This window comes from Aythya ferina (genome assembly GCF_964211825.1).
Source record: "Aythya ferina genome assembly, chromosome: 1".
NCBI lineage: Eukaryota > Metazoa > Chordata > Aves > Anseriformes > Anatidae > Aythya > Aythya ferina.
This window is the reverse complement of record NC_140296.1, coordinates 134,151,062-134,170,604: the sequence shown is the minus strand read 5'-3', so window position 1 is coordinate 134,170,604 and position 19,543 is coordinate 134,151,062. Positions and strand designations below refer to the sequence as shown.

The 19,543-nt window shown below is 37.6% G+C and overlaps 1 protein-coding gene across 14 annotated transcripts in view; it reads right to left on the bottom strand.

Moving 5' to 3' along the window:
• LOC311429702 (rho GTPase-activating protein 8-like) overlaps positions 1–19,543 on the bottom strand; it is a 144,127-nt gene that overhangs the window by 43,493 nt on the left and 81,091 nt on the right. For 11 of the 14 annotated variants that reach the window (XR_014688356.1, XM_084505842.1, XM_084505851.1 and 8 more), the window contains 4 exons: positions 18,422–18,495; positions 7,762–7,839; positions 6,927–7,055; positions 2,312–2,415 (listed from right to left, as the gene is read on the bottom strand). Coding sequence is in view for 13 of the 14 variants with exons in the window: in XM_084505842.1 (XP_084361968.1) it covers positions 2,312–2,415; positions 6,927–7,055; positions 7,762–7,839; positions 18,422–18,495 (385 nt within the window). In the remaining variant the exon portion in view is untranslated. The remainder of the gene's footprint in view (positions 1–2,311; positions 2,416–6,926; positions 7,056–7,761; positions 7,840–18,421; positions 18,496–19,543) is intronic. The other 3 variants (XM_084505845.1, XM_084505850.1, XM_084505846.1) reach the window with 1 other exon arrangement.

Sequence of the window (19,543 nt, the reverse complement as noted above, 5' to 3'; positions counted from 1 at the left end):
AAGTGATTGAGATAAAACATCAATTCTTAGGTTTGTTTCTTTGGTTTTGGATCTGAAGCATAGCTCATGTGACACAAAATCTTATCTATTTTTTCCAGTTGGTCCAGGTAGACATTTTGAATTTGGCAGGTTTTTGCAGTAGCTCCCTCAGGCAAATCAGCCACCCTTTCCCTGCATCAGTGATGATTAAAGGGACAGAAAGATGCAGCAGAATGGGAAGGTGTGTAAGTATAGTGACAGGGGCTGTATGTGCTGTTTTGCCACTTGTTCCTGGTTGTCTGATTTTGTCTACAGACCTCAGTTCTCTGTGAATCCAAAGGGGCCTGCAGATCCCTCACTAGTGGCCACCTGTACTGCAAAGTGGAGATGGACAGTGTGGATCTTTAACAGTCAGCTGGGCTCCTTACTGGCAAAATCCCTGCCAGTCTAAGGTTAAGGAATTTGGGCCTATTTTTAAAATGCAAGTCTTTTACTTCTGTAGGAGTTGTAATGTCTTGATGTAGTACTCTTGGACTAGAAGGAGCTGTTTCATTAAGTAAGGGGGTCGAGACTGCAGAGAAAATGGAGATTTTTTTCTTCTTCCACAAGCCTGTATCAGCCTGTACTTAGAGTATTCAAAACCTGTATCTAGTGATTACAACGCATCCCACTTCATGAAATTAGCACAAGTGCCTCTTGTACTACTCAAGGCTGAGCTCATGGAAGAATTAAATTGCCTCTTATACGTAAGAAGGTTGATGCTTGCAGGTAAGAACTAGGATTATTGGTAGAGAGGTCTAAGTTTGAATTGTGTCAGTTTGCGCCGCACACCAATCTGCAATGAACAGAAATCTCTAGCTCCTAGATTGTTTCACATTCCCTTGACCTTTCCACATGCAAATATTCCCCAGGACACTAAGGACGAAAAGCTATGAATCAGCAAAAATTGCATAGCTGAGCACTAGTATCAACTTGATGCTGTGCTTTACATAACAAGGCACACTCAAAAATAATGCTATGTTCTGTTGCCCAATTACAGAAAACACTATATAGTACTTTTGCACACCTCATTAACACCTCAAGTGCTTAGCTCTTAAGAAGTGCATTGAGATGGTGCATCTATTACTGGAACAAAGTCACTTACATGATTCATAATGCTGAGGAGAGATATCAGGTGCTAAAAGAATAGCCAGTAACAGGAGTTCCTTAAAAGCATTAGAGTTCAGCTAAGCAACAGTAAACGAGCATGTAGGTATTACAGGAACCTTGAAAGCACTGTCTGAGCAAGGGTCATATCAAGGGTCTTTCCTTTAATCTTGCTTTTCTGTAGTGTTTTGAGGTAATATGGGATGAAATGTACCTGCTTATGAAATACGCTACACGCTAGAATATGGATTATAGCCCAAGAATAGTTACAGAGGGCTAATTCCTCCAGTGGTAAAAATCAGCATTGTTCTGTATCTGTCATTAGTTCAGTGGGCTCTTCAGACTTCTGAAGGATGGGTCACTTCATTTAGTTGTCAGCTAAAGTTGATCCTCAATTTTAGGCACTTGGGTTTGAAAAATGCAATCTAGAAAAGGTAATGCACTGGATAAGGCAGAAAGGAGGGAAACTAACACCCTCCTTACTGTCTTTTCCTGCACATAAACTGGCAGCAAAAGGATGTCACTAGGATGACTGGAGAATGACAGGTACTGGAAGTTCCCCAAACCCTCACACTTGTGGGGTTAAAAATAATCAGCAAGCTGTAAAGTAAAACAGAACACAAATTATTTAGTTTATTCAGAAGTATACCAACCGTCCTTGCAAAATGGCATGACCAAAGCTTTTGTTCAACATTGTAGTAAATTCATTGCAGTAAATTCAAATTACAGAATTAGAGGCTATTTTACACAGGAAAATGTTATTTTAAAGATTATATAGAAAATACTTTGCTGATTGTTGTTCCAAAGCTCATTAATATTTTTACCATTCACTAAAATGACACAAATGTAGTGTTTTGTTTGTCCAAAACTTATGCCTTGGAAAAAAAAAAAAAAAGTGATTTTATGTAGTTTTATTCTGGCACCAAAAATTACACACTCACCATTGTCAATCTTTCTCACTGCAAATTAGGAAAAAAAAAGAGTAAAACATATATTTGTGAATGGGGAGTGGAGGACAGAAGACTTTTAAATATTTCAGTGCAGGCAGAGTTTCATTTACACAGTAGATTTTCTTACATCTAAAGAATTTCATGGTTAAGGTACGTCTGAGACTGTTTAGCACTGGCTTTTGTTAGAAGCGGCACTAAAGATTGGCATTACTTTTGGAAATTTTGCTTATACTCACCATATGGAGAAAGCATATCAGATACTTCAGAACAACATAATTATGTTCAGGAAGTCCATGAATGATCTGTTTACATCTCGTTACTCGTAAACTGCTCTCCACACCTGCAATATCAAAGTCAGTCTTAATTTAACTCGAAAACATCAAAATATTACCAAGAACTAGCACCTTATTTATATCATCTGGATTTACTTTGGCTATTCATCTGTAAAACTGACCACAGAAATCAGCCCTATTAACTTCCACCAGCACTGTAACAGTTTGGGCTATCTCTTTGTATAAGCCGATCATATTCAGTATTTATCTGGCTAAGACTAACTTCCAGAGTATTTTCTCCATTCAGTGAAAGAGCCAAAATAATTTCTTTGCTAGAAAATACTTTCCAAGGTCTTGTTTTGAATCCCATTATCTCCCCATGCATTGAATCCAGATGTCTACCTTTCATGCCTTGATTTTATGCTTGCTGATCAAAGTGCTCTTTTGGCACTCTACTAACTTCAAACGCACTTCTGTGATTCTGCAGGAAACTTTTCAGTCTTGGACAAGGATTTAAGAGGCAGCCACTTGAATGGGTAAGAACTTTGTAGAGGTAAGCTTAAGCAGGTTCATTAACTCATTTCTATAGATGGGCAAATCTGCAACTAGACCCCAAACTCACTTAGACAGTCTGGGTAAGAATTATGCAAACATTAGAATGCATTTTGAATGCTATTCCAAGTGACTTTTTTTCTTTTTTCTTTTTTTTTTTTTCTTTTTTTTTTTTTCTTTTTTTCCCTGTAATACTGTAATTATCTTAGTACTGGAAGTTTAACATCAATTTGGAGAAAGGTCTGACTGTTACAATCATGCCTGACCTAACCGGCTGATTTGTGCTGATGTTTTTTCTCCATTTGTTCAATTTTTCTTTCTCTCCCTGACATTGCTAGAGATGTACAGAAGAATCTATGCATGCACAAAATTCCAGCATGTTAAATGTTCCCTTAAGCTCTGATTTAGATACACGAAGCTATACCCTGGTGAGCTGTGTTGATATTTTTACTATTGCAAAGCTATTACTAGTAGCTTTAGTAGCTTTTTTTTTTTTTTTTTTTTGCTAGTAGCTAGTAGCTTTTACTACTGCAAAGCTAGCCTGTAAGACACAAAAATCTGAGTCACAAGAATTTTCTTGTCAGCCTTCTGCAGAGTAAATAATTCAGGAAGTATAGCAACACCAGGCAAAGTAACTTGAGTAGTTTTCATGACCAAACAAGAAGTTCTTTGAAAATGTCAAGCTTCAAGTTTCTATTATTTTATTTTTTTTTATTTTATTTTGCCAGTCACTTGGCTAATTTATTTCTCAGCTCCTGTCAATAAATCTAGTAAAAAATATTTCAGATGAGACACTAAAGAGAAAAGCTTCGCTATTATTTCAAAGTATCGTAAAGTAGGCATAGTGTTTTTCTGGGTTTGCAGGTTAAGAGATGTAATAGATACATCACACACTGCTCTGGTGTTTTCCAGAAGCCAGAATGAGAATTTTCAAATCATCCCAAGACAGCTGTCTGTGATCAGACCTGTTCAAAGCTCCCTTCTGCACTGTATTCACAGAGAATATGCCTTTGCTGCAGTCCAGCTTGGCTCTCAGGCTTAACATCTTTAAAAAGTAGGATATCACCATAGCATCAAGAAAAGATAGTGGACATCACACTGCATAACAAAAAAGCTCAAGGAGAAATTATCTTAAACTCCATATTTCAACATATGCTGTCAACATTTAAAACACCAATAAACAAAAATAACATTGACTTAGACCTTCACAGATACTTTGCCATGAAAAAAAACCTTTAGTATTCCTAGGACAATGCATTGCTCTCAGACTTCAGATTTGTTCTTTTTTTTTTTTCACTTAGCTCTAGCACAGAGTAACATCATGCCCAGAAAGTCAGCAGACTAATTCAGTAAAAACTAGCAATCAATTTGAAATTCCCTTATTCTTTACTCTATTCTGAATGACTATCCTTACTTCCTTAATTTTTACAACTGCCTTGTGAAAAGACTTATTTCTCTTAACACCCTGAGATATTTATTGTGTAGATGTATGAATCCTTGATTTTAGTCTTGCAAATAAAAAACAGTATGAAACTTCAGAGGATTCTGAACACAATTATCTTTATTATTTTTAATGGAAATACATCAATAATGTTAGTGATATTAAATAATACATGCAGATGCCAGTGATGGGCACAGTATAAGAATTTTACATAGAATGAAGTGTATCTAGGTACACTAAACTTTCTGTACTGTTATTTGAATAGTAGCAAAACATAGAAACCTCAGAAGGAGTCTTCACTACACTTTACCAACATGGTGCAGTTGAGATTTATGCCCAGCCCTAATTATTTTATTCAGCTACCCCAACAGCAATGGACTTCATAACGATGATAACCTTCACTTTGCAACAGCATCATCCAGTGGTTACCAGAGGTATGTTACCAGACTCAGTTGGAAACTCTACTCCATTAAGATCTAATTTCCTCAAAAAACAGGTGTTGGAAAAATGTGTGCTTGTGATTTGTCACTGAAAGCCCCACTGGTTCTCTGCTAAATTGACAAGAGCCGCAATGGCAAAATACCAGCCTGAACAAGTACACCTATAATAAATCTCAGATTTCAACTTCTGTTATTAGGGGGTTGCCTTGCTAACATTATAAACTTTCACTTCCTGACAAAGGCCACACAATTAAAGTTCTATAATTCATACATTTATGTGGTATCAGATCTTTAGATAATCAATGCCTTCTATTCTCATGGTTTTAGATCCTTGGTTCCCTAATATGTTACTGTCCTGGTTTCAGCTAGGATAGAGTTAATTTTCCCCCTAGTAGCAGGTATGGTGCTGTGTTTGGGATTTAGGATGAGAATAATGTTGATAACACACTGTTTTACTTGTTGCAGAGCAATGCTTACACTAAGCCAACGACTTTTCAGCTTCTCGCTCTATCCTGCCAGCGGGCAGGCTGGAGGTGCAGTGGGAGCTGGGAGAGGACAGACCCAGGACAGCTGACCCAAACTGGCCAAAGGGGTATTCCATACCATCTGGGGTCATGCTAAACAATATATAGGGGTGGCTAGCTGGGGTGGGGGGAATGGCTGCTCAGGGATAGGCTGGGCATCGGTCAGCAGGTGGTGAGCAATTGCATTGTGCATCACTTGTTTGTACTCATTAATAGTAGTAGTACTATTATCATTATTGTTATTATTTTCCTTTCTTTTCTGTCCTAATAAACTGTCTCTATCTCAACCCCACAGGCCTTCATCTCTTTCTAATTCTCTCCCTCATCCCAGAGAGGGAGGGGGGAGGGTTAGTGAACAGCAGTGTGGTGCTTAGCTGCTGGGCTTAAACCACAGCAGTTACCCAGATAACAGTTCCAATACAAAAGATGTTCCTGTCCCTCTCCTCACACAAGAACAACCGTAACAAAAGATAAAATAAGCATACAAATGACCACCTATTTTTTTTTCTATGATCATTTTCTATGATTCTACAGTTTGGAAAAAGGACTTTCCAATTTACTGTAAGGTTCAAAGTTCTATCCCACAAAGGCCGTAAGAAAAGAAATTTCAAAATGAAAGCATTTTTGTGTGTGTAAAAGCAGATTTTTATTCTTCCAGACTGCCAGTAAAGAGGATGCATTGAAAAAAAAAAAGGGGGGGGGGGGACATGGAGAAGAGTGTCTAAAGTACTGATTTTTCAGGCTGCTTTTCTGCAGAGACTGGACTTCTGGTGTGCTATCTGCCATCCATCTTCTGGTCCCCACCAACATTTAAACTGTTGGCACAATTAGATTAGATTTGATAGAGATGTAGATCAATGTCAATGTATTATATGCCTACACATTTTGTGGAATTAGGCAACCAGGTAAAGAAGATGGACCCTAAAGCTGTCCCTGCTTTGAAAACATGCTACTGTGTGATATCAATTCTCACTAGGCATTAGAGGAGACAAAAGAAAGCTCATGTTTGTGATGCAAATCCACAGGAAAACATGCTTCCTTAGCTCTGCTAGTCATAGGACTAGCTGTTCTTAGAGTCCTCTGTATGCACAAACAGTGAAAAAGATTGAGAGTGGACATTGGTATCAGGAAATGCAAATACAGGGAACACAAGAAGAATATAAAGATGATTAACAGCCTATTTACCGTACTTACAGCAGAGTCTCTAATGTCTACAAAACATTATCTAACAATATAATGTGTTTGTACTTTTGTATTGAAGGTTAAGCCAAACTCCAAAAAGAACAGTAGTGGTGGTAGAGAAATTTGTCCCTCATATGTCCTGGTAAGGAGCTACATGTCAGTGTTCTGAACAGCCCATGATACTCAACAAAGCAAAAGAGCTTCTGATTCCCATGTTTTAAACTTCTGACAAGGAAATTACACCACTGTCCTCTTCTGGGTGGAATCCCACCTTGTGCTGGTACAGATTATGAGGTTGCCCATTAATGGCTGCACTGAAAGCACTAATAGTTTTATGTACCCACAACTAAGTCATGGTTAGCAAACAACGGTGATTAAGAATTAGCCTGGTCCGGTTCAAATTGCTGTATGAATTTTTCTAAAACTGAGTTAATACTCACTGGTGATTCCAAGGATATGATCATAACATTCAAAGGTTAGTAATGGCTGAGGGAGTTCCCTAAGGAAAGTCTTTAAGATAACAGCAGGAATATGGATATCGTGATAGTCATCAAAATTCACAGACTTGCCTAAAAGAAAGAAAGAAAAAAAAAAAAGAAAAAGGTGTTCAATCATATGTTTTACTTATTCTTTAAACCACCATTTAAAACCTGTTTCACACCACAGTTAGAAGAGAAAACCTTCTGTCTTTCCTGCTTTTGGCAACTCCTAGCATTTTCTTTTAATATTTTTCATGGAGTTTTATTCATCTTGCTGTAAGAGATTCTCCCCATTAAGGCATTTCATAAAATTACTTTACAGGGAAGTCAATGACTTGCAAAATGACTTCAATGTATTTCATAAACTATTGTGTAAAATTACATTTTGGTGCCATAGTCAAGGAAAAACACCAAAGGCAAAATGACACAAAGACACAGTACTTGGCATTTTTAACTAACTCTGGTAACTCAAACTGCACAGAAGTAATAGGGGTGTTTATGATAAAACAGACCATTTTTGACTCAAACTTTATCACTCATTAGCTGCTACGGTTTTCAGAAGCTTTGGTCTGACATCAGTTGATGACTGATGCTGAGTTGCTGTTCAGCAAGCTTTAAGTGCCTATTGCTATTTTTCAAGCTTCTGTATTAGTGCTCTTATTATGATATTTTAGTTTACAAATGACTTCATGATTAACTAATTATAAAAAAAAACTAGCATCTCTGCTTCACGAACAGAAACAAGATCAATAAGCCCTCACACTATTAATCTGTGGCAGTGGTTATGGCAGCTTACCCTGATTGTAGAGTTTCTGAACATCTTTGATAGTCTGGACACTGGCTGACCTTCTGAAGAGGCCCTCTACTTGTAGTCCTGAAAAACAGTTAATGTCCCATCTGTAAAAGCCATCACTCTCTTGCTTTTCCACATAGGTTCAGTTGAAGATAGAACAGAGGGAGAAGGTTTGGGAACAAATCCACTTGATACACTCAAGGTGGTAATAAAGTCTTTCAAATCAAATATTTTTGGGAGAATCAAATAATGTTGTAGCAGTGCCGATATCACTTTCTTTAATGTGTCTCACAGAAATACTACCACCTTTCCTTAAGTTTTTTAATGTGTTGTACCAACTGTATTTTTTTCTTTAGAAGTAGCTTTCAATTGTGCCTCATGACAAGAAGCTGCATATTTACATATTTACATTCACCAGGCTGCTTATGACCTCACCCTCACTAAGCGTATCTGCAAACTGAGCCCCAAACCATGCCTGTAATCTGCTATTCTACTTTTAAATGCCTTAAAGCCTTTAGCAAGCTAAAGAGAGTATTTGCAAAGATTCCCTAAGCTCCCTCTTCTGTTAGCGGGAGAGACAAGATCCTTTAGGCTGAGGAATTTTTTATAGCATCTTTGGATGGAGGAGCCTATATCTTATCATTGGAGGGACATTAGCCTCCCCAGCTTCAAGGCAGGTTTGTGCAGACCACTGCTCTTTCCACCTCTCTCTGAAAGTCAGTTGGATTTAAGACTCTGCCTGCCCATGGTATTTTGAAATACCTGATTCTGGTCTTGAGGCACTGCTGAAATACGTATCATAAATTTCAGGAAGGGTTCCTATCTAGTTTCATTTTATGACTTTGACTAACTGAAATCCGTTTTCAGCTACAGAGGAAAAACTTCATACAGTCAAGGATCTAAGTAGGATCTAAGTAGGATCTAAGGACAACAGCTTTCAAGGTAAGTTATTTATCTGAATTATTACGCAAAATGGGATTTGGACAAGAAGTGTTACTTTTATTGAGACTTGCAGTACTTCCTGCTTTTGAGTTTGGTAAAATCATTGTTTCCCTCTCTTTTTCCCTCTCTGGTTTGTGCTGTTCCTTCCACCCAGCAGGTAATGCGATTTGGCTCACACATAGTCTAACTTTGAGATACCTACTGGAATCACAGCTATGCAAAATATTAGACTACCCTTGCCTGACAAAACATAAAATTGCAGGCATTTTGAGAAGGGTGGCAGACTACCCACTGACTTCAAGGGATTGCTGTGTGTTTTTTTTACATGAATGTGTGACAACAGATGATTGAACTTTTATTTTCTTTATAATCTTGCAGAAGCTAAGTAGCCAGGCTGAAAGCAATGCTTGTGTATCTCAATTGAAGTATGTGCATACCTATTTGAATGATCAAGAACTATTATGCTATTCTAAAAATATTGAGTCATATACTAGTGAAAGATATTGCCATTCTTGTAAATTCACCCAGGTCACATGCAAGAGAACTTTTTTTACTTGAAAAACTAATAAATACAATATTCCTTAATCAACCCATTCCTTACAGAATACCATTTAGTATCGGACATATGAATTTAAAACAATATACTAAAAGGATAGATAGTGTAATATTGAAGTAAATTTTCAAAGACAAGTCTCAGAGGCTTTTGCAAAGAAACACAAGCTCTACTTAAAAGCTCCCCACTCACAAGATTTAGAGGCTTAGATGGAGTTTAGCTGAATATGGCCCCTTGTTTTTCATTTTTTTTTTGTTTGTTTTGTTTTTCTGAACACTTACGCTCTCTTTTTAAGTCCTAGGTTAAATATTAAAACTTTAGCTCATGCCTTCAAATCTGGAAGGAGTATGAAATCTCAGACTATACTATCTGAGAAGAACATGTGTGTGTTTACTAAAGGAACCCAATAGAATGTAATTACGATCTATTTGAAGGCTTGTTTATTCCCAACCACATCATGTTTCAATTGGATAAAGTTACTGCAAATGACATCACTGTACTAAAACTGTTGCTTTAGATTTATAGCGCAACTTGTCTAAAGGCATGGCTTTGGAAACACAGGTCTGACCAGCTAGCTTGTCAAGGCATTGCCCTCAGCAAACAACAAATGCAATAATTTTCTTAAAATTTGTAGAATTTTATGCTGGCTGTCAGAGGTTTTCCATAGAAATACATTTCAGAAGAGGACATCATAAATGCTTACAATTTGCTTTGCAGGAATTCCCTGAATAGTTAATGCTTTAATCTGATGTGAAACTCACTGTATAAACTACAGTGTAATAAATATCCATTTTTAACATGTTTATTCCTTTATTGGCTGTGCTTTCAAGAGTCTAATTAAAGACATTAATCTGTAGTGCAGACAGCAGCTGTACTTGTCTGGCCCTGCATCCCATCAATGTTACTGTAATGGCACATAACACCAAGCTCTTTCTGGATATGTTGTTTGGACGTCTTAAGGGGGAAAAAGCATCTTTCCTCCTCATCTGCAGAAATGGGGAATATGGGTGAAAACTTTGTTACTTCTAGAATTACTTTTCTTGGACAGCTAAAACTGAATAAATATACAGTAATTTATTTGATCAATAGTGGCAACAAGCCAAATACCAATGCATGTATCTCCATTTCTTACATTTGTGGACAGCCACATGTACAACTTAGTCAAATGACATGACTAATTAAATGCAGATTAATGCAACAATTCTTAGGAATAAAGAAAAAGATAAACTCTTTCTAAAGTAAAAGAACAGCAACTGCATAATAGCTGTGCCTTTTTTTTCATTAAAAATGCTCAGAACAGAAAGTAATATACTACAGGGATTTTTAAACAAATCATGGGTCATAACTTCAGCCCACTGGTAAACAGATTTGAGTCAGCAGCAGTTATGCTATTGAATGTGGAAAATGATGAGCCTGGGCACAAAGACAGACCTTCTGTTCCACATTTTTCTGACTTGATACATATGAACTGAGCGGGATCCTTCACTAAGAAGTTTGCAGGCTTAGTATTTGCTCTCAGTGCTTTCTGTGTTTCAGATGGGCCTGGCATAATAAGAGTAAGGGAAAGCTACCTAAATCATTTGAATGATGGTGCTACATGGAATTTGCCATGTCACATAGCCTGAACAGCATTAGCATATGCCCCTAGCTGGAGTCTCATAATATGGGACAGGAAAGGGAAAAGGGACCTAATGCCTCTTGTTGGTTATTCCACTGGGAAGGGTAAATATACAGCCTTACACACAACCAGGAAATATATTTGCCAAGCCTGACTCATCCCTTTCAGTCACTAGAGGGAAAAAAAAAAAAAAAAGAGAGAGAGAGAGAGAGAAACAGTTCTTGGAACTACCATAATTAAGCAACGTTTAGCACTAGGTGTCCCCACTGAAGTGAAATTAATCACTTTGGTTTTGGAGACAACATACATGCCAGAGCTACCAGAGTTACGAGATGAGGAAACAAAATTGGTTGCAGACAATCCTGGTCATTGCACTTGAAAATATCAAAATACTCGTTTTTGCTCTTTCGAGCATATATTTTGATGTAGCCTATTTACTTTTTTGTTAGCAGTGTTCTCCAATCAAGTTCTGTTTACAGCACGATTTATGTCAGCTATCTCTTTAAACAGAAAAAAAATATATATAGAGAGAGGTGTACAAGTTGAACTATTTTGCCATTATAGGCATGGGTATCCCAGTCCATTGAAAACACAAAAATTAGACTGAGAATTTAACTGAGTAATTATTTAAATGTCAGTAATCATAAATGAAAACAGACAGGCTTTTCATTCCACACTGAAATAAGATGTGTTTTACCATAGTAGACAAAATTTTACACTGCAATGACACAATTGTGTCACACTGTGAATTAATAAATTGTTGCTAAAAATACTTAACCCCCTTCTGCCTCCCTGATCAGTTGTCCTAAAGGAAATACACAGAAAATCAAAACACATAGAGATAAATTAAAGCAACACATGCTGTCACATTGCTGAAAACTTGTCAAAGAAAGAGAGATGAGAAAATTACATTCTTCTTCTTTCAATCATCCTTGATTTGAGGGTTGCTGGCATCAAAAACCTTTGTTAATTTGTCTGTTTTCACAAGAGAAACAGCAAAGAGTGAGCATTTGAATTCCTTCTGTCCCATATTGAGTTTGGAAATGCTTCTGTTTACTGCTGGTCCTGCCAAGTCTCAGGAAGTGTTCATTCTGATTTGGAATCAGCTTTCATCCTCACTAATACAACTGATTCAGGCATCTTCTTGCAGATTAACTAATTCTAACAAGATTCCCTTTTAAAAATCCAAACTGATTTATTTCTACCACGAAACTGATGAGTTCCTATCATATTTCGAGTAATATCTTAGTTGTCCAAAGTGGTACCAATTAAAAATGTTTATACTTAGGATAAAATTTGAGATTTTTTTTAAGGCTAGAATACAGTACAAATTTTGCACAGCCTTCCTTTTCCTTGTACTCTGTGCAATGAATACAGAACAAGTGAGCATGATGTCTGCAGTTTGCAAAGATGATTTGCACAGCAAGAAGGTCCATAGAAAATCAAGGACAGAGGGAAAGAGAAGGCACAGTTTCAGCCCTACAAAAAAGCTGAGCAGTGGCAACAAGAATTTAGAACAGTGCATCTTCCCTAGAACTCAAAGTGTATTTGTGTCCTTGCAGTTTTGAAATGTACAGTCTAGCCTTTGGATTTATGAATGAATATTCTCAGTTTACACTTGGCACCCCTGAACATAATTTATTTACAATTACTGAGCATCTTTCATATTTACAATTACTGAGTAATTTACAATTACTGAGCATACACAAACTGCTTTTTACAAGGTTCATTTTTATTTGATGACACATGAACCAGTCTTGAGGTTTATCTTGTCCCCATGAACCCCAGGTAAAAACATTCTCATGAAAACAGAAAGAGCCAAGAACTCAGAAATGTTTATATGGCCAATGTCAAGCTTTCCCAGTGTTGCATTTTTAAAAGATATTTGAGTGATCACAAGAAGTGGAGACCAGGAGGCAAAGTCACTAAGCTGCAGCACTCCATATGTACTCAGAACGCATAACTATCCATCTCTACCCATTCTGACTATCACCATCAGGATGCATTCATTCACATTAAAAAACGAAACCAAACTTCCTCCATCAGCAAGATTTGTTGTGCTTCATGAAAGGGATGGGAAGGAAAGATTAATCACTGTTTACCACTGCTTTTGCTATTGAACAGATAAAGGACAGTTTTAGTTGTCACTATAATCATACTATATAACATTTATTAATTTGTCATTAAACTTCTATAGTATAGTTATTACCGTTGCATTTAGAAGTTTTAGTCATTACCCAGGACTCTCCTGTGTCACAAGTCAACATGGAACAGAAAATTTGTGCTGCAAAGCACTTGCAGTCAGCAAAAGAGATGAAGTAAGAGAGAAAGTCCCAGTAATGGGGACTACTGGGAGACAATTTTTCTTTAGGGGACTGTTATTTTTCATTTTTATTACTGTAGAGTGATTCCTTCACTGTGAGTTTATTGGTCTGTTCCATCACTTCTGAGCTGCTACTGATCTCAAATGCTCTCTTTAGTAATCAGCTCTCCCAAGTTTTCTACATAATTTTTGTATCCATTTCCTTTACAATGAATCAAATAAAAATTCCTTTAAAAGCTGGTTTCTGACCTCCAGAAGTTGATCTGCTTACAAACAGAGTATTGATTTTGCCATGCAGCTTTATTTTTAGTGTTTATCAGTTAGTACACTCAAACATAGGTTAGACTTTAAAAACCAAGAGAGCATAGTGAATTGTATTAATACTGCTCTAAACAAACACCAAAATCACAAGCCACACTCCATCCAGCTTTTAATTTCTCTTGATACCTTATATCCAGTATGTAAACTGGTTTCTATGAAAACAAATAAAAAATAAAGAATACATTAAAAAAAAAACAGACACGTAACCAAAAGACATGAAAGGGAACTGCTGTGACATCTTAAGTTTAAAGGCAGAAGTACATGTCTGAATCCTAAATCCTTCAGTGGATAAAACCACCAGCAAAGCTGAACCATTCTGAAGCCATCAGGTCCGTCTCTGTCCTGTCAGGTCGCAGTGAGCAGCACCTGCAGCTGTAGCTACTTACACATCCCTGAGTATTAGGGACACACAAAGGTGCATCCTCTGTACCGTGGCATTACTTACATCCCTGGTTATCAAAACAGTCTGCTAGAAGTGACAGCTCCCATTTGCAATCTCACTTCAGCACAAAATAGGTTGATAAGGACATGTGGGGACATATTAACCAGAGAAAAAATTACTACCCTGTGGCATAAGCTAGGATTTTTTGAGCAAAGGGCCTGTGAGCAAAGCATCAAGATCATTGCCACCAAAGGAATGACACCAAGTTAGAAACACTTATGAATTGTTCTGACAAGAGAGTGAATATTTAATTAAGCAAGGTAATTTCTCATGGCATGGTAGAGATAAGGTAGTACACAGAAATCTTATTTAGTGCAAGTCAAGCCTTGCATTTTAAACTAGACAGACGAACAGGTTGAGGTTTTGAGTCTGAGCAAAGAAAAAAAAACATTCTGTGGCTTGCTGGTGGCTATGAAGATCTATTCACAAACATACTTTGTTAAACCTATCCTTTCTCTTTGGCTTGACTAAATCATTATCTGGCTTCAGGATGATACTTTCACTTTTTAAATTAAGAGAACTTCTCTATTTTGGTCCAGAAGATGAACTCTACGACTTAGTCTTAATGAGATGATGATCTTCTCAGATACTCAGAAATTGTTTTGAGAAACCAATTCTTCTCTATGAAGGTTAGCAAGAACCGATATGATGCATTTTTAAAATTCAGTAATAAAAACATCAAAACCATTTTCACCCTAAAGTCAAGCTAGAATGACTGAAAGTAGTGAAATGTCTGTTTTCTCTTCCTTTGTTAAAAAAATAACCTGAACTTTATTATAGAAATTAAGAAACGTAGTTCATTGTGTTTGTTGTAACAGCAACTGAGGCATCAGGCAGTAACAGATCTCATTTACATGATACAAACAGATGTACATCTGTTTATAGTATATTCTTTAGTGTCTGTTAAGCTGTTACAGTACTGGGTGACTTACTATGGATCCGTTCAGAGTCACCTTGCTCAGAGACAGTTATCTAAATATTTTCTTGGATAAATATATGAGGAAGAAACCTGCACTCACTGTTAATTTGGCTGCTGGGGATAAGGATGTAGTTGCTGCCTTCAGAGTCCACTCAGTAATGTGGTAAAAGAAGGGGAGTTGTGGCTCACTTGCAAACAAGGGTGTCTGAGAAGTTTCTGTGATCTAAGTTTCAGAAATTGATTTCAGATACATAGATGGGGAGATGTAATAATGGGAAGAAAGAGTGGAAATACTTCACCTAGTGTAAAACAACAACAACGACAACAAAACTTCCCCCTGCAAATTCTGTGAGGACAAAAACTATGCCAAAAATCAAGTGGAAAAGGTAGTGACAGTGAATTTTTGTCACTTCCGGAAGATGAACTGAAGTTTTCGCCACACTCAGAACTGCATCTGGAGTGCAAAGAACGCTGCCAGTCAGCCTCCAGGGCTGTCAGCACTGAGACCGACACTCGCTGAAGCTGATGGTAGAATTGAGACATTCCAGATTTAGATAAAGAGTTAAAATCAGAGCAGACAGCAGGTACAACAGATACCTGCACACTTATAATCAAGTGCAAAAAACTGCATGTCTATCACCTACTGCTTAACAGCCTTGGCATGGCAGGTAGTTGGCTTTCAAGCATCAGCTGGCTGAGAATGTCAGAAAATGCTCTACCTGACATGCCATCTCTCTAACCTAGAAATCTGGTTTGAGGAGATCTCTTTATGATAGGGAATATGTCAGCTCTGAACAAACCTATGCTCGGTTGGAAGATACCAATGTTGGCAGAGCCTGTGTCCTGCCTTCTTGGGGACACAGAAGGACAGAGAGCTGAGGAAAAATGTGATAGTCTGGCCAGCAAGCGCATTGGCTGGACTACAGATCTGTGGTCAGCATTACCATACCACTGACTTGCACAGATGCACAAAGAAGGCTTTTGTTCAGAAGTGTCATCACAATTCCTCGGAGACTATCCTTAACAAATGGTGCTGATACTGCACTGAACAGATGAATTTTTAGCCAAAAAAAAAAAAGATTAAGTTTGGAGAAAATGGATGATTACTGCTTTCAGAATAAAAAACATTAATCTAGGAGAAATTCTGCAATGACAAGGTTGAGACAACCCCCCCCCCCCCCCCCCTTTTTTTTTTCAACCCTGAAAGCTGAAACTTGTGGGTTGTTTTTTACTTTGTTTTGTTGTTGTTATTTTTGAGGGAGGAGGGCAAGTTTTTATATGCTGTGTTTTCAGAAAACTGAGGGCACCTGATCTGGATCCAACGACTGGTGAGAGGGAAGGGTCTGAGATAATGCAGTGGTGATGAGACAAAATAACAAGAAAAACGGGTCATGGGGGAGCTTTTGAGTCTGATCAGTACAACAAACTGCTAGTGAAACACTAGTCACCAAAATACAATGACAGCAAGAAACCCTCTAAATTTCTTAAAGATTTCTTTAAAATCTTTAAATAGGCCCAAGTAAATGCCAGATGAGAAAACAACACCTCCTCCATGCAGCCATAAGTTTAAAACAATTGACAATTTTAGTGACTGATTTTTCACTCAATTTCTTAATAATAACAGCTATGAGAAATAATCATATTAGTGCACATTCATCCTTGTTTCAGCTCTCCTGCCTCCTGTGGATTACCGAGGAAGAAGTATTTCCCTATTAAGATAAGCTAAATAGATGTAAGGATGATTGTTTCATAACAATTTAAAACATGAAAAAGTCTGTCTTTCATCTGCAGATGGGGCATGCACTGATACACTACGCAAGCTCTAATTATCCACTTACAATTATAATTACAGAGATTGTCTCAAGCTGCCAGTCACTTGCCTTCAACATCCCTAGTAGTGAACTATTTACATTTTCTGTATCCACCCATAATACATTTGAAACAAGCTACACCTGCAAAGTTTTCATCTTTAATATGTCTTGGAGCAGCACATCCAAACAATTTTATAAGCTTGAGTGGAAATTCTGAATTAGGACCAAGAGGCCTTCAATAAAGTCCATTGGGGGCCCTTCATGTGCTGCAGATCAGTAGGTACCTTTAATAGCAGAACTGGCCCCACTCCAATACTTGGCCTTCGGCAGCTGCAGGTATTTTGAAGATAAATCAGCAATTTCAAGAGGCAAGGAGCCAGCTGTTCTGCACACAAGCAGGCCTATAGATGCTACGCTCCGCTTGTGAACTGAAAGAAGGTATCCACTGCAGTGGATCTGTCTCTCAATCTCCTACACACATCATTAAGCATCACTCAAGGTATGAAACCTAAACAAAAAAGGCAGTTATTGAATATTCTTATTTTCTACAGGATAAACTGAATTATGCAGGAGCTTAGCTAGCTATGAGGGCATGATACTGCACTGATTTAAATGAAGCCAGGATTTCTCATGAGAGTCAGCAATACAACTGAGAAGCATTTTTCTTGACACCCCCTCTTTGTTTTCACAAACGTGAAGCTTATTCGGTGCAGGTTTTAAAAATGTTTGAAATTTCTCACTCAGGATTCAAATAAACTCGTAACTCGAAACAAACCCTGCTGGCAACCGTTAAAACGAACAGAAAACAATGATGCACATACTTGAATACTGAAAGGAAAAATTACCTTGTTCAGAACAGCAGTTCAATAATGCAGTTAAGAATTGGGAATATTTGGGGATGTAGGTTTGGGGTAAGCCTCTCTAACACTTGTGAAACTCTGAGGCCTTGGAACATGAAGGGCTATGGATATGTTACTGTCACGGCTTTCAAAAACAGGGATCAAAATGTGCAATTATATTATACAGAGAAAATAAAAGGAATTTCACAACTTTAGCCTTGTATCTTTCTCCCTGCATGCTACTTTACATTGCTCTGGTATGCACTGAGGAGCCCAGCTGGTACAGTCAACATTTCAAAGTTGCCCCTCTTCACTCTGTTACATGAAGGTGATTTAGGAGCTCAGATTTGGACATTTCCATTTTAAATAAGGGCCGTTGTAATGTGTTTCCCCACATACTGCAGCTATAGATAGGAACTCCTGTCAAAGGGTATATAACTGCCATTAAAAATATTTTGTGAAGGGAAGACTTCAGGTTTACTCCTGCAAAATGCAATTTCTTTAATGAGTTTTTATGCCCACTGGTTCTGTAAATACAGAACTACTCCTTGATTTTAAAAGTAAGTGCTAATTAAAATCCACCATATGATATGGGTTCATGATGAGGATTTCAAGACATCTTTTCTCACTTGCTATTCCCTAATCTAATATTCAGAGCAAGAAGGTGTTTTGTTTTGTTTGTTTCTTTTCCATAGTGGGACAATAATCTACTTCCTATCAAAGATTTTGAAGCAGTGCCCAATTGCCATTCAAGTTTTCAGGATTTAAACACAACCTTCAATATTAGGCTATTAATTAGGATATTAACTTTGGTGAATTGGGCACTGAGTGCTATACAGTTTCATGCTACTGACCTTGTTCTGAAAAACATATCATCCTTTAAAATAAAACTCACCTTTTCTTTTTAGGTAGGATACAGTTTCCTTCATTACTGGGGGGATTAATTCACCCTTATTTTTGTCCTTGATACTGTTAGAAAGAGGAAAAAAAAAGTAATGGTCTTTAAACAGTATTGAAAGAAAAGTTAAACACAAGACAGAGCAGTCTCAGGAAAAAACTTGGACTGAAAGCATACATTTGTTTCCACAAATAAAGGAGCCCACATCTTGGTGCCTGCACCAACTACAAGAGTCCTCCACAACTGCAGGAAGTGCTGAATGAGCCACTGAAAGAGACAACTGGGAGTTTCAGTCAAAAAGCCATTCCTAATTTTTTTTTTTTCCTGCTAGAAAGGATGTATGACCACAATGGCGATTCATAGACAGAAGTGATCTTTGCTGTGCTGAAACAGTCAAGGACAGTGGCAGAATGGCGTTCCAGGCTAACTCTGCCCCCACTTGAGGCTGGTTTTGCTCTAGTTTTGTTCCCCTCACTTGGCACGCCCCAGCTGGGCAGTGCTCAAGAGGTCATGGTGACAACAGAGGTGATTGCATTGACTGTATTCGGTTGTATGCCCCTGGTGGAATGTGGCTTTAAGGCAGCTTAGAGGCAGATGAGGAAGGAGTTTGCAATGAATGCTTTCTAATAGTCTTGATCAAGGGATGCTGCAAGTTTAGGAGCCCTTTATCATGCAGATTTTTCTTTGTCATTTCTTTTCAAGCCACAGTGTATGTATAATTAAAAGGATATTGTACTATTTATTTTGAAGGCAGTGATTGATGCAGTGATTGATGCAGTGAGATTGAGGTTATTAATGCTTTGAATGATTCCCATGAAATGAGATTTCTTTCTCTTTCATGAGTGAGCAGCCGAGGCAAAAATCAAACATAGCACTTTCTTGATCTAGACAGCATGGAAAATTCCACAATTATCTTATTAAAAAAAATGAATTTAGCAGTTTTAGAAGTATAACAAAAAAGACAGTATCTGCTGAGCATTCTGCTACATTCATATAGTAATCAACAAAAAAATAAAGGACACATCTCAGATTTAAATGTAGCAATTTTATATGTCATATTTAAAGGGTGACCAGATTTACTGACAAGCTCTAAAGCACCTGCGCAACACAACATGGAGA